Source organism: Stegostoma tigrinum, chromosome 5 (genome assembly GCF_030684315.1).
Source record: "Stegostoma tigrinum isolate sSteTig4 chromosome 5, sSteTig4.hap1, whole genome shotgun sequence".
NCBI classification, from domain to species: Eukaryota; Metazoa; Chordata; class Chondrichthyes; order Orectolobiformes; family Stegostomatidae; genus Stegostoma; species Stegostoma tigrinum.
The window spans coordinates 58,033,655-58,047,825 of record NC_081358.1 but is presented as its reverse complement, the minus strand read 5'-3'; the positions used below and the strand labels follow the sequence as shown (position 1 = coordinate 58,047,825).

Here is a 14,171-nt window from a genome sequence, read left to right as displayed (position 1 = left end):
TTAATTAAAATAAAGTATTCCTGTTCTAATTATACAAACAATTATTATTAGTTAGGTTTCTTTGGCAGTAACCTTTTTCAAAGATATTTTGCATTTTATTTGTTGGGGAGGCTCTATACATGAAGATTTTGTTTTCAATGATAATCTAGTGATTTTTATTCGATGGAATACAATAGATTTTTATTCGTTGGAATAAAATTCAGGCAGCTCCCCTCATGGGTAAGAGTTTTGTGTTTGACCTCAAAGTCAAAAAAAATTACCCGATTATACGATCAGTGCAATTTTAGCCAATGCCATTTCCGTAATAATGTTAGCAGCAATGTAGTTTTAACCTACCAATTCATTGTATCACATCTACATTGTTTTCATTATATAGACTGCTTGAGAATAATGTGCTGCTGGATGATTTTGAACATGCATCAAAGAATTTTGAAATTGTGGACCTTGGACATACACCAGCATGAGTATCTCGGACATCAATTTATCACCTGTTTCCTGAACCAAATGTAGATGTGCAATAATGATGTAAAGACGAGTCTTTGTGTAGCCTTTTGTTTGAGCTGCAATCGGATCCAGGATTACAAATATTTATATGTTTATTTAAGACAAATACAGGCTGAAGATCAAGTACAATGGTGGAAGACCAAGGATCCAGAAGAATGTAACTCAGCTCTGAGGAGTAATTCCTCAAATGCAAAATAAATAAAACTATAATATGTCCATATTGGAGCACTGTAGAATCCAGTCATTTTATTCATCCTATTTCATCACAACTATGATGAATTCAAATATGTGTTTTCTCTAAATATTGCTTGTAAAATATAAAATAATTTGGAAAGTTTTATTTCATGAAAGGTAGTTCCAAAAATTCCCAATTTTGTTATGACAACTAAATCATAAACGTAGCTCTTATTTTCTTTTTACTATGTTACTGAGATATTCTTTATGTGTTCAATACACATTATGCCATCTATTTTCTTTTTGTAGTTTCAGAGCCATCTTCACTCATTTAGATCAGTTCCTCGCCAGTACCAATGACAGTAACGTAGCGTGCGAGATTTAGTCTTAAGTTTTAAAATAGTTTTGTTTTAATGCAACTGGAAATTCTAAGAAAATTATTACAAGAGATCCCAATTAATTATAAAGGGATCTTAATATATTTTCAGGGATGATTGAAAATAATGGAGTCATAGACTACCTATAAATATTGTATTTTTCTAACTACATCCCTATCTGTGCTTTAGGCTTCGATTTTCACACTTTCTGAAATGATTGTGTCAGACTGATGAGGGAAATTGAAATCTGCTTCAAAACTTCGAATGAATATTCATAAATAACACTTCATTTATCAGTAATGTATCTGTAACCAACATTGACAAATTGTTGAGAACTGAAAACCAACATAATAGTTGATTTCTGACAGAGGTTATTGCACATTGTTTACTGTTTAGGATATATAACTGTCAGCCATGTATCATAACTGTTTTCATCTATGGGCACAAATTGCTATATACTAGGCATTTCACTGTAATACAGCCACTTCTTTTGACAGATGCATAAAGTTGTATTTTTTCTTAATTAGGGCAAATAATACAATGTTTCCACAGTATGAAATAATGGTATGATAGATACTGTAAATTACTGTTTTGCATGCATTTATATGATCATCTACTTTTGTCTAAAATCTTTGCACAAATGTCTTGTGTATTTGGGTGAATACAGGTATATAACTGATGAACTTTGCAGTTGTTAAGAACATTGTCTATTTTATTGTGCATTGTATTTCTTCAAGCTGGGGAGAAGTGACTGAAGTAGGGTGGACTACGTAAATGGCATTATATCTTGGTCAACTAATACATAAACTAACAGCATAGATAAGCTTTCTAGGGATTTGTGCAGAAAATCTGGTCCGATACGGTCTAGTTTTGTATGACACGTTCTGCCTTTTTTTTAAGTTATTGCACTACAGGGCACAGCTATTGAATCGGAGCATGTACTATTCTACTAGGATCTATAAATGTTATTGAGAAATGCATAGCAGTAACAGAAAAATATAAAACAATTTTACATTAATAAAGGGAAAACAAAGTGTAAGATTTGCTATTAGCTCAACAGTGGTATCCAGACTGACACTTTAATACAGTACATTGTTCGAAGTGCTATCTTTCAGCTGAGATGTTAACACCATCTGCCCTTTTAAGTGAATGTAAAAAGATCTTGTGACCATATTTGACTCAGTACTGTGTATATATTCCTCAAAGTTGTCTGATGTGTGCTGTCTAAATGCAAATTAGCTGTCATCTTTTCTCACAGTGACTACACTATTGAAAAAGTTAACATCCGTAAACAATGGTGGACATCTTGAGATAATAAAAGGTGCTGTACTTCCTTTCCTGTTGAAAATTGAACCTGTGAACTGCATGGGATGGCTGAATACTGGCTCTAATTTGTTGACGTCTGATTAAGAACTATGTTGCTTGAGGCTCTCTGACTGTGGTTCCTCCATGGCTCATACATACTGATGCACTGAGTTCAGTTCTGAGGAAGGGTCACCGGACCCAAAACGTTAACTTCTGTTTCCTCCTCCACAGATGCTGCCAGACCTGCTCAGCTTTTCTAGCAGCTTTGTTTTTGTTCATGAGTTCTGTAAGGCTTTGTACCATCCTTCCCTCTGGACCTGAATATCTAGGTTTAAGTCCCTCTCGCTGGAGAGGTGCGTCATAACATGTCCAAACAAGTTGATCAAAAAGCTTTTAAGTTCCTAACAGATGCTCAGACAAATAGTTGAAGTCACCATGTAGTTGCCACCTTGACCAAAGCTTCACCCCTTATTTGAAATTGATATCTATAGGTGCTGTGCCTGCTCTAAAGAAATTAGATTAGTATTTCCAATTGTAAGACAAAAGCAATTACTTTGGACTAATCTAAATTGGCCTAGACAATTTATGTAAGTACTTTATTCCCATCTATCTCACTTTCATTTCTCCCCAGTAGACCCCACAACTGCTATCTCACATTCTCCACAACAATTCCAGTATCATAATGTTCAATGGAGAGATTTCATGCCTTCGCTGTCTGAATTTTTTAGTCTTTATTTGGTTGTCATATTACCTAAACAGAATACAGATAAATTTTTTCCACCTCTCTAAGCAATTCCCAAATTCACCTCCCATCCTGGCCCAAGCTGACCTAGGCAGATGTAATTCACTAACTCCAAAGATAATGGTTGGATTGGTGAGTCGTTTGATTGAATAAATCCCCATTGATTTATAGTATTGTTAGGGTTAGTTGAGTTTCTTTTTAAGTGGCAGATTAAAAGACCAGAAACTGCTGAGATAGGTGTGAGCTTCAGGAACCTGCTAAATTCCATGTTTAATCTGAATTTGTTTGTTAGATAAAGGAAGCAATTACATATGTTTAAAAGCAGTTAATTGGCAATTTAGTCCTGAATTCTGACTTTCACACCAAGTGCAAGTTTCCTGGGCCTCATGGAGCTCACCAGGTGAACAAGTTGAGCGGTCAGTAGATAACGAATAGTGTTGAGCAGTTGATGAACAAGAAAGCTTTAATTGCTAAAAAAAAAGTTGGCTTTTATTTTTATTCTTAATGAACAGATTTTGCTCACAAAATCTGTTCTGGGAATATACTTTCCCTTCTTTGGAGATGGTTTCTTACAATTTCAAGGATATTTCTGCTTTGATTAATTTGAATAGTTGTGCACCTGATGTGTTTCCCTATCATCAGCCTTCACTGCGATATCAGAATTGTTGCTGGAGTTCTACCCTAGACTCATGAAGGGGAATAGGAGGAACAGGAGCCACAATAGTAGAAGCAAACTTCACCTCACCTACCTGCTGTTTCACAGGACAAAGGAAACCCAAGCCCAGGGTTCTAGGGTAGAAATGCAATCTCTAGACATGACCTTGCACCAGTCCTTCAGAAACTCATGGTTTTACATCCCAGCAGCCAGGTACAAGTATCTGCCAGAGTGGGTAGTGGAGTTGGCCTCATTAGGCGCATTTAAGCGGCTATTAGATAGGCATATGGATGATAGTATAAGGTAGGGGCGGAGGTTAAATCGACCTTAGAATTAGGGCAAAAGTTCAGCACAATATTATGGGTCGAAGGGCCTGTACTGTGCTGTACTGTTCAATGTTCTGTGGACAAATGCTGAGACTGAGTTTATAAAGTCATTGATGAACACTGTGCTGAAACTTTCTGATTCCAGACTAACTTCTGAGCTTGCTGCTAGAAATAGTTTGGAGCCTTAACACCACTCACTGTGTCTGACTGGTGGAATCTTGAAGTGTATGCTGCTAAAGAAAAAAGGGGTTTGCTTGTACCATATGTTTATACTTAAACAATACCTGAGGAAATTTTGCCTTTATTTAAGTAATACCAGTTCTATTTTGATTTGTGGCAATTTCTATTTGAGTGTTCTTTCTATTATCACTATTTGTATTATGAAACAGCTCCTTCAGTATGGCCTAGTGCTTGAGACTGGTATCCAATTGGGGAAAGCATGCCATCAGAAAATATCACAACTTTTCCAGCAGGCCACATGTCTCCTTGAATTGTGGCGTCCTGAGATCAGGCTTGGTTAAATACTATTAAAGCTCAGATCCAAGGCAAAGATGCTGTTTCTCAGCAAAGAACTTGATTATTGGGTTGCACTGTGGCTCAGTGGTTAGCACTGCTGCTTTGCAACATCAAGGATCCAAGTCTGATTCCAGCCTTGTTTTGACTGTTTGTGTGGAGTTACTAGCAGAAAACATAAGAACTGATGCGAAACATTTCTATAAATATATAAAAAAGAGAATAGTGAAAATAAATGTTTGTCATTTAGAAGATGAAGATGGCAAAATATTAATGGAAACTCAGAGGTGCAGAGGCACTACCCACTATTTTGTCTCTGTTTTCACAGTGAAGGTAATAATTTCATCTGAAAAATTGCAGTTACTACAAAGGAATTTGGTAAAATTACTATAACTAGGGAGAAGGTTTTAAATTTTCTGATGGTATGAAAAGCCTGATGGCCTGCATCCTAGAGTATTAAAGGAAGTGGCAGCAGATATAGAGAAAGCAGTAGTTATGATTTTGTAAAATTCCCTGGGTTATGGAAAGGTACCTGTGGATTGGAAACATGTTAATGTGACACCATTATTCAAAAAAAGAGCTTGGCAAAAAGTGGAATCTATAGACCTGATTTGTTTGGCCGCTAATGGTTATGTTGCTGGAGTCAATCATAAAGGAGGACATAACTCATCACTTGGAAAAGCAAAGCTCAGTTCACCAAAATCAACACTGTTTCATGAAGGGCACATCGTGCTTGACAAACTTGCTACACTTCTTTGTGGATGTAACCAGCCATGTAGATAATGGGGATCTGGTGGAGGTGATATATCTTGACTTCCAGAATGCATTTGACAAGGTGCCACGTAAAAGACTGATCCAGAAATCCATAGGTGGGAAAGCAGGTTGTGATGAGGAAGCAAAGAGTTTGACGGATATTGCCAGGTTAGAAGAATAGGCCAGATTCTGGCAAATGGAGTTTATTGTGGACAAGTGCAAAGTTGTCCATTTTGGCCAGAAAAATAAAAGGGCAAATTATTATTTAAAAGGTAAGCAAAGTGTGTCAATATAGAGGGATCTAAGCACGAATTGCAGAAAATGAGTTTGCAGGTGCAGCATTTGGTAAGAAAGACAAATGGAATCTGGGCATTTATTACAAAATGATTGGATTATGAAAGTAAAGAAGTGTTTTTACAACTATATAAGGTGATAGTAAGGTGATGGACTGGGTACCTGCTTAATTTTACATGCTGCTTCTGCTGAAAATAGCTCCAAGGGTGGGGATTGGAGAGGGGTGGTGTCATATAGTATCCTGTAGCCTAATACTGCATGTTTCAGAATGAAAGCAGTATGGCACAGAAAAGGTGAATGACAAAGGTCTTTTCCCTAGGGTAGGGGAGTTCAAAATTAGGGGGTATATTTGTAAAGTGAGATGAGAAAGATTCAAAAAGGACATGAGGTGCAACTGTTTTGTCTTACACAGAGAGTGGTTCATCTGTGAAATGAACTGCCAGAGAAAGTGGTGGATGCAGATTCAGTTACAATGTTTAAAAGACATTTGGATACATTTATGAACAGGAAAGATTTGAAGGGATATGACCCAAGCGCAGGCAGGTGGAACTAGTTTAGTTTGGAAACAATTGTAGGTGTGGTCTGGTTGGACCAAACAGTTTATTTCTATGTTCAATGACTATTTGATTCTATGAGGAGGTCATTTGGTCTTTCTCCACCATTCAATATGATTATGGCTGATCCTCGACTTCAATGACTTAAATATCTAAACTTTATTTATCCCTCTTGAATATTTTATCTCTTTTTTGAATATATCCAGTAAGTTGGCCTCTGCAGCCTTCTATGGTTAACAATTCCACAGGTTCACTACCCTCTGAGTAAAGAAATGTTTCCTTATCTCGTCCAAAATAGTCTACAGAATGATATCCTGAGATTATGTCCCCTGGTTCTAAACTCCTCAACCAAAAAAAAGCTTCCTCCTTGCATTGAGTCTGTCTAGCCTTGTTAGAATTTTCTACATTTCAGACACTCTCATCCTTCTAAACTCAATCAAATGAATCCGTTCTCATAGGACAGTCCTGCTGTTCTCAGCATTAGCCTAATGAACCTCTGCTGCACTCCCTTTATGGTACATATATCCTCTTAGTTATGGAGACCAAAATACACTCAATATTCAAGGTGTGGTCTACCAAGGACCTAGATAGTTGCAGAAAGATATCTCTATTTATGAACACAAATTCCCTATCAATGAAGACCATTGTAACATTTTCCTTACGAATTGCTTGCTGCAACTACCTGTCTTGTTTCATTGACTAGTGTACAACAAAACCCAGATCCATTTGTACATCGATTCAGAGATACTAGGAACTGCTGTTGCTGGAGAATCTGAGACAACGAGATGCAGAGCTGGATGAACACAGCAGGCCAAGAACATTTTTCTGAAGCAGGGTCCAGACCCAAAACGTCAGCTTTCCTGCTCCTCTGATGCTGCTTGGCCTGCTGCGTTCATCCAGCTCTACACCTTGCTATCTCCATTCGTACATCCACAGTTTCCAGTATATCACTAAGTTATTTTCAGGCCAAAGTATGTAACTTAAGTTATTCACATTGTTCTGCCATATATCTTGTTATGGGTCATATGGGAGAAGTTTTCCAGGCCTTTGTGGCATGTTTTCGAATGGATTACCCTAGGCATTATGACAATTTGGGTTCCCAATGTGATCTGCTCTCTGCTGATATTCATGAGGGCCGTACTGAAGGGATATGTGGAGGTCCGTTTGATCTGTCGGGTGAGTAATTAAGTGCTTGCAGAAGTTGTTAAGATACCAATGATGAGGTGCTTCAGCATGAATCCTATATTTTCCAGCCATGGAACCAGCATCTTAGTATGTCAGAAACTCACAAGGGTGAGTGAACAGTGGGATGAGATTCCTCAGTAAAATTGACAAGTTGGGAAGATTTTGATCAGTTAGACTGAAGAACTCTCACCCCCAAAGCTAGCTGAGTGGATAATGTACAAAGCAATTTGACAGATGATCAGAGAATCATAGAATCCCTACAGTCCAGAAAGAGGCTATGCAGCCCCTCAAGTCCACACCAACCCTGCAAAGAGCATTCCACCCAGACCCAGCGTCCCCTACCCAATCACTGTAACACAGTATCTACTCTGGCTAATCCACACAGCTTGCACATCATGGAACAATTTGACATGGCCAATCCAACAAATTTGCCCACCTTTGATTGCTGCCTTCTCCTGTAACAAGCACAGACAGAAGATTCTGCAGCAGTGAGCGTGAATCTAGGATAGTGTGTTCCTTTCCTGTACCAGGCTTAAGGATATCTCAAAACTTTTAAAGCATATTGTCAAAGGGGAGAATGAGATGCTAGATATTACATCAATGTACACTTTGAAAAGGACAGGAAGGTTGAGGAAAGGGTTAGGTAGAAGGTTACAAACCAGAACCTCAAAAAGACTAATCTCTGGTTTAGTCCAGGTGCCAAATTCGAATGAGGAAAGGAATAAAGGGATAGGACAAATAAATCAATAGCTGAAGAGGTGGTGCAATGTGCAGGAATTCAGATTCTTGGTTCCTTAAAATCTCTTCTGGGATAGAAAAAACCTGTTGAAAAGGGATGGGTTTGAACTGAACAGGCGAGAGACCAATATCCTTTTGGGAGATTTTCAAGTTCTATGTCAGGAGCCTGTAAACTATGAGAGTGGTTTGTGGGTTCCTGAGTAACAATGTAAGTAGAAAGACAGATGAGCATGCCTGGATCAAAAATGAGCAAGTTAATTATAAAGGACAGATAAGAGCAAGTTAGACAACGAGGTCATTGAAGTATTAAACTGTTTCAGTGTAAGGAGTCTTATAAGTAAGGTTGATGAATTCAGGGCATGTGTTGGAACATAGAACTGGGACATCATAGCTATGGAGGCAGCTTATTTCTGGTCCAGTTAGTGCTCAGCCTCAGGAAGTCATTTTTTAAAGGGCGGCACGGTGGCCCAATGGTTAGCACTGCAGCCTCACAACGCCAGAGACCCAGGTTCAATTCCACCCTCAGGCAACTGTCTGTGTGGAGTTTGCACATTCTCCCCGTGTCTGCGTGGGTTTCCTCCAGGTGCTCTGGTTTCCTCCGACAGTCCAAAGATGTGCAGGATAGGTGGATCAGCCATGCTAAATTGCCCATAGTGTTTGGGGCGTGTGGGTTATAGGGGGATGGGTCTGGATGGGATGCTTCAAGGGGCAGTGTGGACTTGTTGGGCCAAAGGGCCTGCTTCCACACTGTAGGTAATTTATTACAGAAACTGAGGGAAGGAGCAAACTGGCAGCAAAATGATGCATGTTTCAGATACTGTAGTTAGGATATCAAAGGAGGCAGGAGAGGCGGGGGAGTGGTATTTTTGATTGAGGAAAACATTACTACTATAATTAGAGAGGATATTTCTGAGAGATTGTCCAATGAAAATACATGGGTTGAAATTAGAAAGGAGAAAATAACCTTGAAGGGATTGTACTACAGCACCCCCCCACCAATAGTCAGAGGAAATCTGGGGAGCAAATATACAGAAAGATCTCAGATACATGTAAAAATAATAGGGTTGTAATAGTAGGGGATTTTGATTTTCCAAACATTGGGTGGGACTGCCAATTGTTTTTTGAGGAAGTAACCAAAAAGATTGATAAGAGCAGGGTTTCAGATGTTGGTTACTTGGACCTTAGTAAAGCCTTTGATAAGGTTCCACATGGTAGACTGATTAATATAATTAGATCACGTCAGATTCAGGGTGAGATTGTCAATTACATACAAAATTGGCTTTTCAGTAGGAGACAGAGTGGTTGTGAAGGATTGTTACTTGGACTGAAGGCCTGTGACCAGTGATGTTCTGCAAAGATTGGTACTGGGTCCCCTTTGTTTGTCATTCATATAAATGATTTAGATGAGAATGTAGGAGGCATGGTTACTAAGTTTGGGGATAACACCAAATTTGCTGGTATAATGGACAGTGAAGAAGGTTATCCAAGATTACAAAAAGATCTTGATCACTTGGGTCAATGGGCTGATGAGTGGCAGGTAGAGTTTAATTTTGATAAATGTGAGGTATTGCATTTTGGTAAAACAAACAAAGGGAGAACTTATACAATTAATGGTAGGGCCCTGGGTAGTGTTGTAGAATAGGCAGACCTAGCGGTTCAGGTTCGTAATTCTTTGAAATTTGCATTACAGATTTACTGGGTGGTTAAGAAGGTGTTTAACATGTTTGCCTTCTCTGCTCAGACCTTTTGAGTATGGGAGTTGGGATATCATGTTGAGGTTGTACAGGACATTGGTGAGGCCTCTTCTGGAGCACTGTGTGCAGTCCTGTTTGCCTTTTTATAGGAAGGATATTATGAAACTGGAGAGAATCCAGAAAAGTTTTACCAGGGTTTTGCCAGAAATGGAGGGCTTGAGTTACAGAAACAGGCTAGATAGGCTAGGACTTTTTATACTAGAGCATAGAAGGTTGAGGGGTGACCTTTTAGGCATTTGTAAAATCATGAGGGGCACAGATGAGTTGAATAGCAAAGGTCTTTTCCGTAAGGTAGGGCCATTCAAAACTGGAGGACATTTTTAAAGTGTGAGGAGAATGATTTTAAAAGGACATGAGGAGAAATTGTTTTTACACAGAGTAGTTAGTATGGGGAATGAACTGCCAGAGGAACTGGTGGATGCAGGTTACAGTTACAACATTTAAAAGACATTTAGATAAGTACATGATTAGGAGAGGCTTGGAGGGATACGGGCCAAATGCAGACAGGTGAGACTACTTTAGTTTGGGAATCTGGTTGGCGTGGACTCATTGGACCGAAGGGTTGTTTCCATGACTCTATAATAAGGTCATGACTGATCTGCTCTTACTCACATCCATTACCAATAACCTTTCACCCTCTTTCTTATCAAGGATCTATCCACCTCTGTCCTCAAGGGCACCCGTTCTACTGCCTTTTGATACAAAGAGTTCCAAAGACGTATAAACATCTCTGTGAAAAAGATTTCTCCTGAGAGGAATTTTCCCAGTACCTGAATGATGTGAGCAATGATGAGATTGAAAATAATGAAATTCCAATGTTAATGGCTGGTTGAGAACTGAGGTGCCTGTTTACCAGCATTAACATCTCATGATTATCTAACCTCACTTTATTTATATGCGGGTTGCTGTTTTCCCAGGGAGAGAAACAAGATAATGCTGACTCTTGACATGAAAGTATCTGGCGGCTTCAACTCACTCGAGTCTTCTCTGTCTTGTCCAATGATCCCCAACATTTCAGGGTATGCTGTATGGACAGTGACCACCTTCACCCTCTATCGTTGGAGGTCTGCACCAGCAAAGCACTAGCCTCACCATGTCATCATTGGCATAACTCGTACTCACTTGTAATAGAGTTCAGCACTTAAATACCGCACCTGGAGCCACCAACATTTTACATTGCAATATTGCTAGCAGGCCGTTTTGCACAGGCAACAAGCGCCCATCTCATGAATCAGAATTGGCTCTTAGCTTGCTTTCTTAGCAGTCACTAACTTTGTACTTCATGCTCACAGCATGTCTGCCTTCTCTTTTTACATATTATTGCCTCATTAGAAGCTCACAGTACTTGTGTCTTGGTTTGCCTTTTTTTAAATGTAATGTAAACATTGATAAATTAGGGATGCGGACATGTTGCTATACGGGACTGAATTACACCAATGTTGCATCTATAGAATATGCCAGGAGTTTACATGATTAAAAAAAAAGCTGCATGTGCTTCAACCAGATGGCTGAGTCAATGTTTATCATGATTCAAACCCAGGGACTATCCCAGGCAGTAATTCCAGATGCAGTCTCTCAAAGGCATCATTCAGTTGCTGTCTAGGGGCTTGGACATGGTCAGTTGGTTCCTTGCAGCATTCAGGGCAGAGGTTCTGTATCATTAAAGTTTGGGAATTGGGCCATGGTCAGCTCTGCAGGTCCAGTGCAACCATACCTGGAAATTGTGGTCAGTCAGGGAACTACGCAGTGACCAGTCACAGATCTAATCACTCATTGGGGCTGTCTTCTAGGTCAGCCAGAGGTGGAGGGGATGGAGGACCATGGTCAGTCCTGGGCATACATACACAAAGTCAAGTGTAGATATCAGGGCCACTGTTAGGATTTTGCGCAAACCAATGGTAGGATTGGAGGCAATGTGCTGGGATACAGAGTGAACAACAATTGTGAAGGTGTGCAACTCAATATGTAAGGGTGGTAGATGATATAGCATGGGAGGGTACAGGGTACTACAATAGATCATGCGTCGCCACCACCTTGGCTTTTATAGTGGGACAGTGCATAAGCTACACTGTAGGTCTGGAACTTAATGGGCAAAGTGGGGAGATGAAGAATAAATAAAATATTTGGATGGTAATGTGAGAACAATGAAAATGATGGAGTTAACAGAGACACAATCACGGATGGTGGAGCTGATCCTGTCAAATAAAAACTGAAACTGTATTGGACTAGGATGTAATGTACCTGAAATTTGTAATTGGAAATACCAAGTTATTTTGGGACAGGAAAATATGATTTAAGGTTTGTTTGCAAAATTCCTGACATTGTTTATAAGCGTGCATCCATGTGAAGTTAGAAAATCATGGCCATGTCTTTAATCTGATAAGGGAGGGAGGACATGATAATGGTTGAAATATTAGATACTATCTGGTAGTTGAATAAGAAACAGAAGAAAAGGGGCAGAGTGCAGATGGACAAGCAGTAAGAAGCAGCCTTCATTAAAGTTTGTTCTTCATTCTTCCAGGTAAACCTATAATTCTAAGTGTGTTCTCTCAGTCGGTCACGTGACAATAGCAGGTTCTGTTTCCTGTTCCACCAGTTCTCTAAGAGGACAGACAGCTCTTAAGTTAACACATAAACAAACTGTCAATAATTCTCAGTTTTCAATTTCAGTTTGAGATTGAGGTAATATGGCATTTTACAAAATTTTCAAAAGACAAAATAAAAGGACCTTTAAAGTTTGAGAGATGCAAATGGTTTGATCACTTGTGTTGACATCAGCCTGCGATTCAATTTATGTGGCCTTCCTTCTTCATCTTAATTGCAAATGCACAATGGAAATAAAAGATAGCCATGATCAGTGATATCAGTTCAATTTTCCCTCAAAATAGTAACCACCATAGTTTGAGTTTAAAACAGATTGTTACTTAATGCAATAATGATAGATTGACTTGAAATGGTTAAGTCGGTTCATCTGAGTTGGAAAAGATAATGGCACGATATAAAGAGAATGGAATCATAGGATCCCTACATTGTGGAAGCAGGCCATTTAGCCTATCAGGTTCACACTGATCCTCTGAAGAGCAGCCCTCCCAGATCAACCCTATCGCTTTAACCCTGCATTTCTCATGACTAATCTAACGAACCTCGGCATCCCTAGACTCCGTGCAATTTAGCATAGCCAATCCACCTAACCTGTACCACTCTGGACTGTAGGAAAAAAAGAGCACACAGACACAGGGAGAATATGCAAATTCCACACATACAATCACCTGAGGCTGGAACTGAACTTAAGTCTCTGGTACTGTGAGGCAGCAGTGCTAACCACTGAGCCACAACACTGCCAAGTTGAATAGAGCCACAGATGATCCATGTGATTGGTTGCCTTCAGAACTTTCTTCAAAAAGGTGGTGAAGCAGAGCCTTTGAATATTTATAAGACAAAAGTAGATAGATTCTTGATAAGCAAGGGGGTAGAAACTGACTGGAATGGGCAGAAATGTGGAGCAGTCAGATCAGCGATGATCTTACTGAATGGCAGAGCAGGCTTGAGGGGCTGAGTGGTCTACTCCTTTTAAAATCATGTGTTCAAATGTAGACCTGTGTTGAACAGTGTTTTCCCAGACTTATCTTTTCAATTACTCTTGGCTGAATGTTTCTCACTCACGTTCTCCCAATTGTCTACTATAATGTAACTTATGTCGAAATACTGGAAGGTTTATATTCCATTTAAGATGTTTCTTGTTTCCACGGAATACTTACAATGCAGAATGAGGCCATTCGGCCCATCAAGTCTGCACTGATCCTCCAAAGAGCATTCCAGCTCACCACCTTATCTGTACAACCCCACATCTCCCATGGCTAATTCACTTAACCTACACATCTCTGGACACTATGGGACAATTTTTCATGGCAAATCCACCTCATCTGCATGTTTTTGGACTGTGGGAGGAAACCAGAACACCCAGAGAATGCACGTACTCCACAATCACTTAAGGCTAAAATCAAATTCAGGTCCCTGGTGCCATCATATAGTAGTACTAACCACTGTGCCATCCAGCGATCATCCATTGCAGACTGCCAGCAGATTCAGATTGAAATTCAATTATTTAATCTCTGAGTAAATGGGCCAAATTTTGGTATCACTACTTCATTCACAAGCATGCTTTAAACAGCTGAAATACCCCACACATGTTGAAATTCCCTCATTCAATTTCCATGGAGATTGTTTTGAGAGGACATTCTGTTAACAGTTATTGTGCTCTTGATTTCATATTTGGTTGCATGATCCATGAGAAAGT

At 39.4% G+C, this 14,171-nt stretch overlaps 1 protein-coding gene across 5 annotated transcripts in view; it reads left to right on the top strand.

The window, feature by feature from the left end:
* Window positions 1-14,171, top strand: part of neto1l (neuropilin (NRP) and tolloid (TLL)-like 1, like) — a 222,583-nt gene that overhangs the window by 197,944 nt on the left and 10,468 nt on the right. The window contains exon 10 of one of the 5 annotated variants that reach the window (XM_048528541.2): window positions 377-2,218. The exons of the other annotated variants lie outside the window; for them this stretch is intronic. Coding sequence (XP_048384498.1) covers window positions 377-464 — 88 coding nt within the window. The 3' untranslated portion in view covers window positions 465-2,218. Of the gene's footprint in view, window positions 1-376; window positions 2,219-14,171 lie in introns of those variants that run through there. 5 annotated transcript variants of the gene reach the window in all.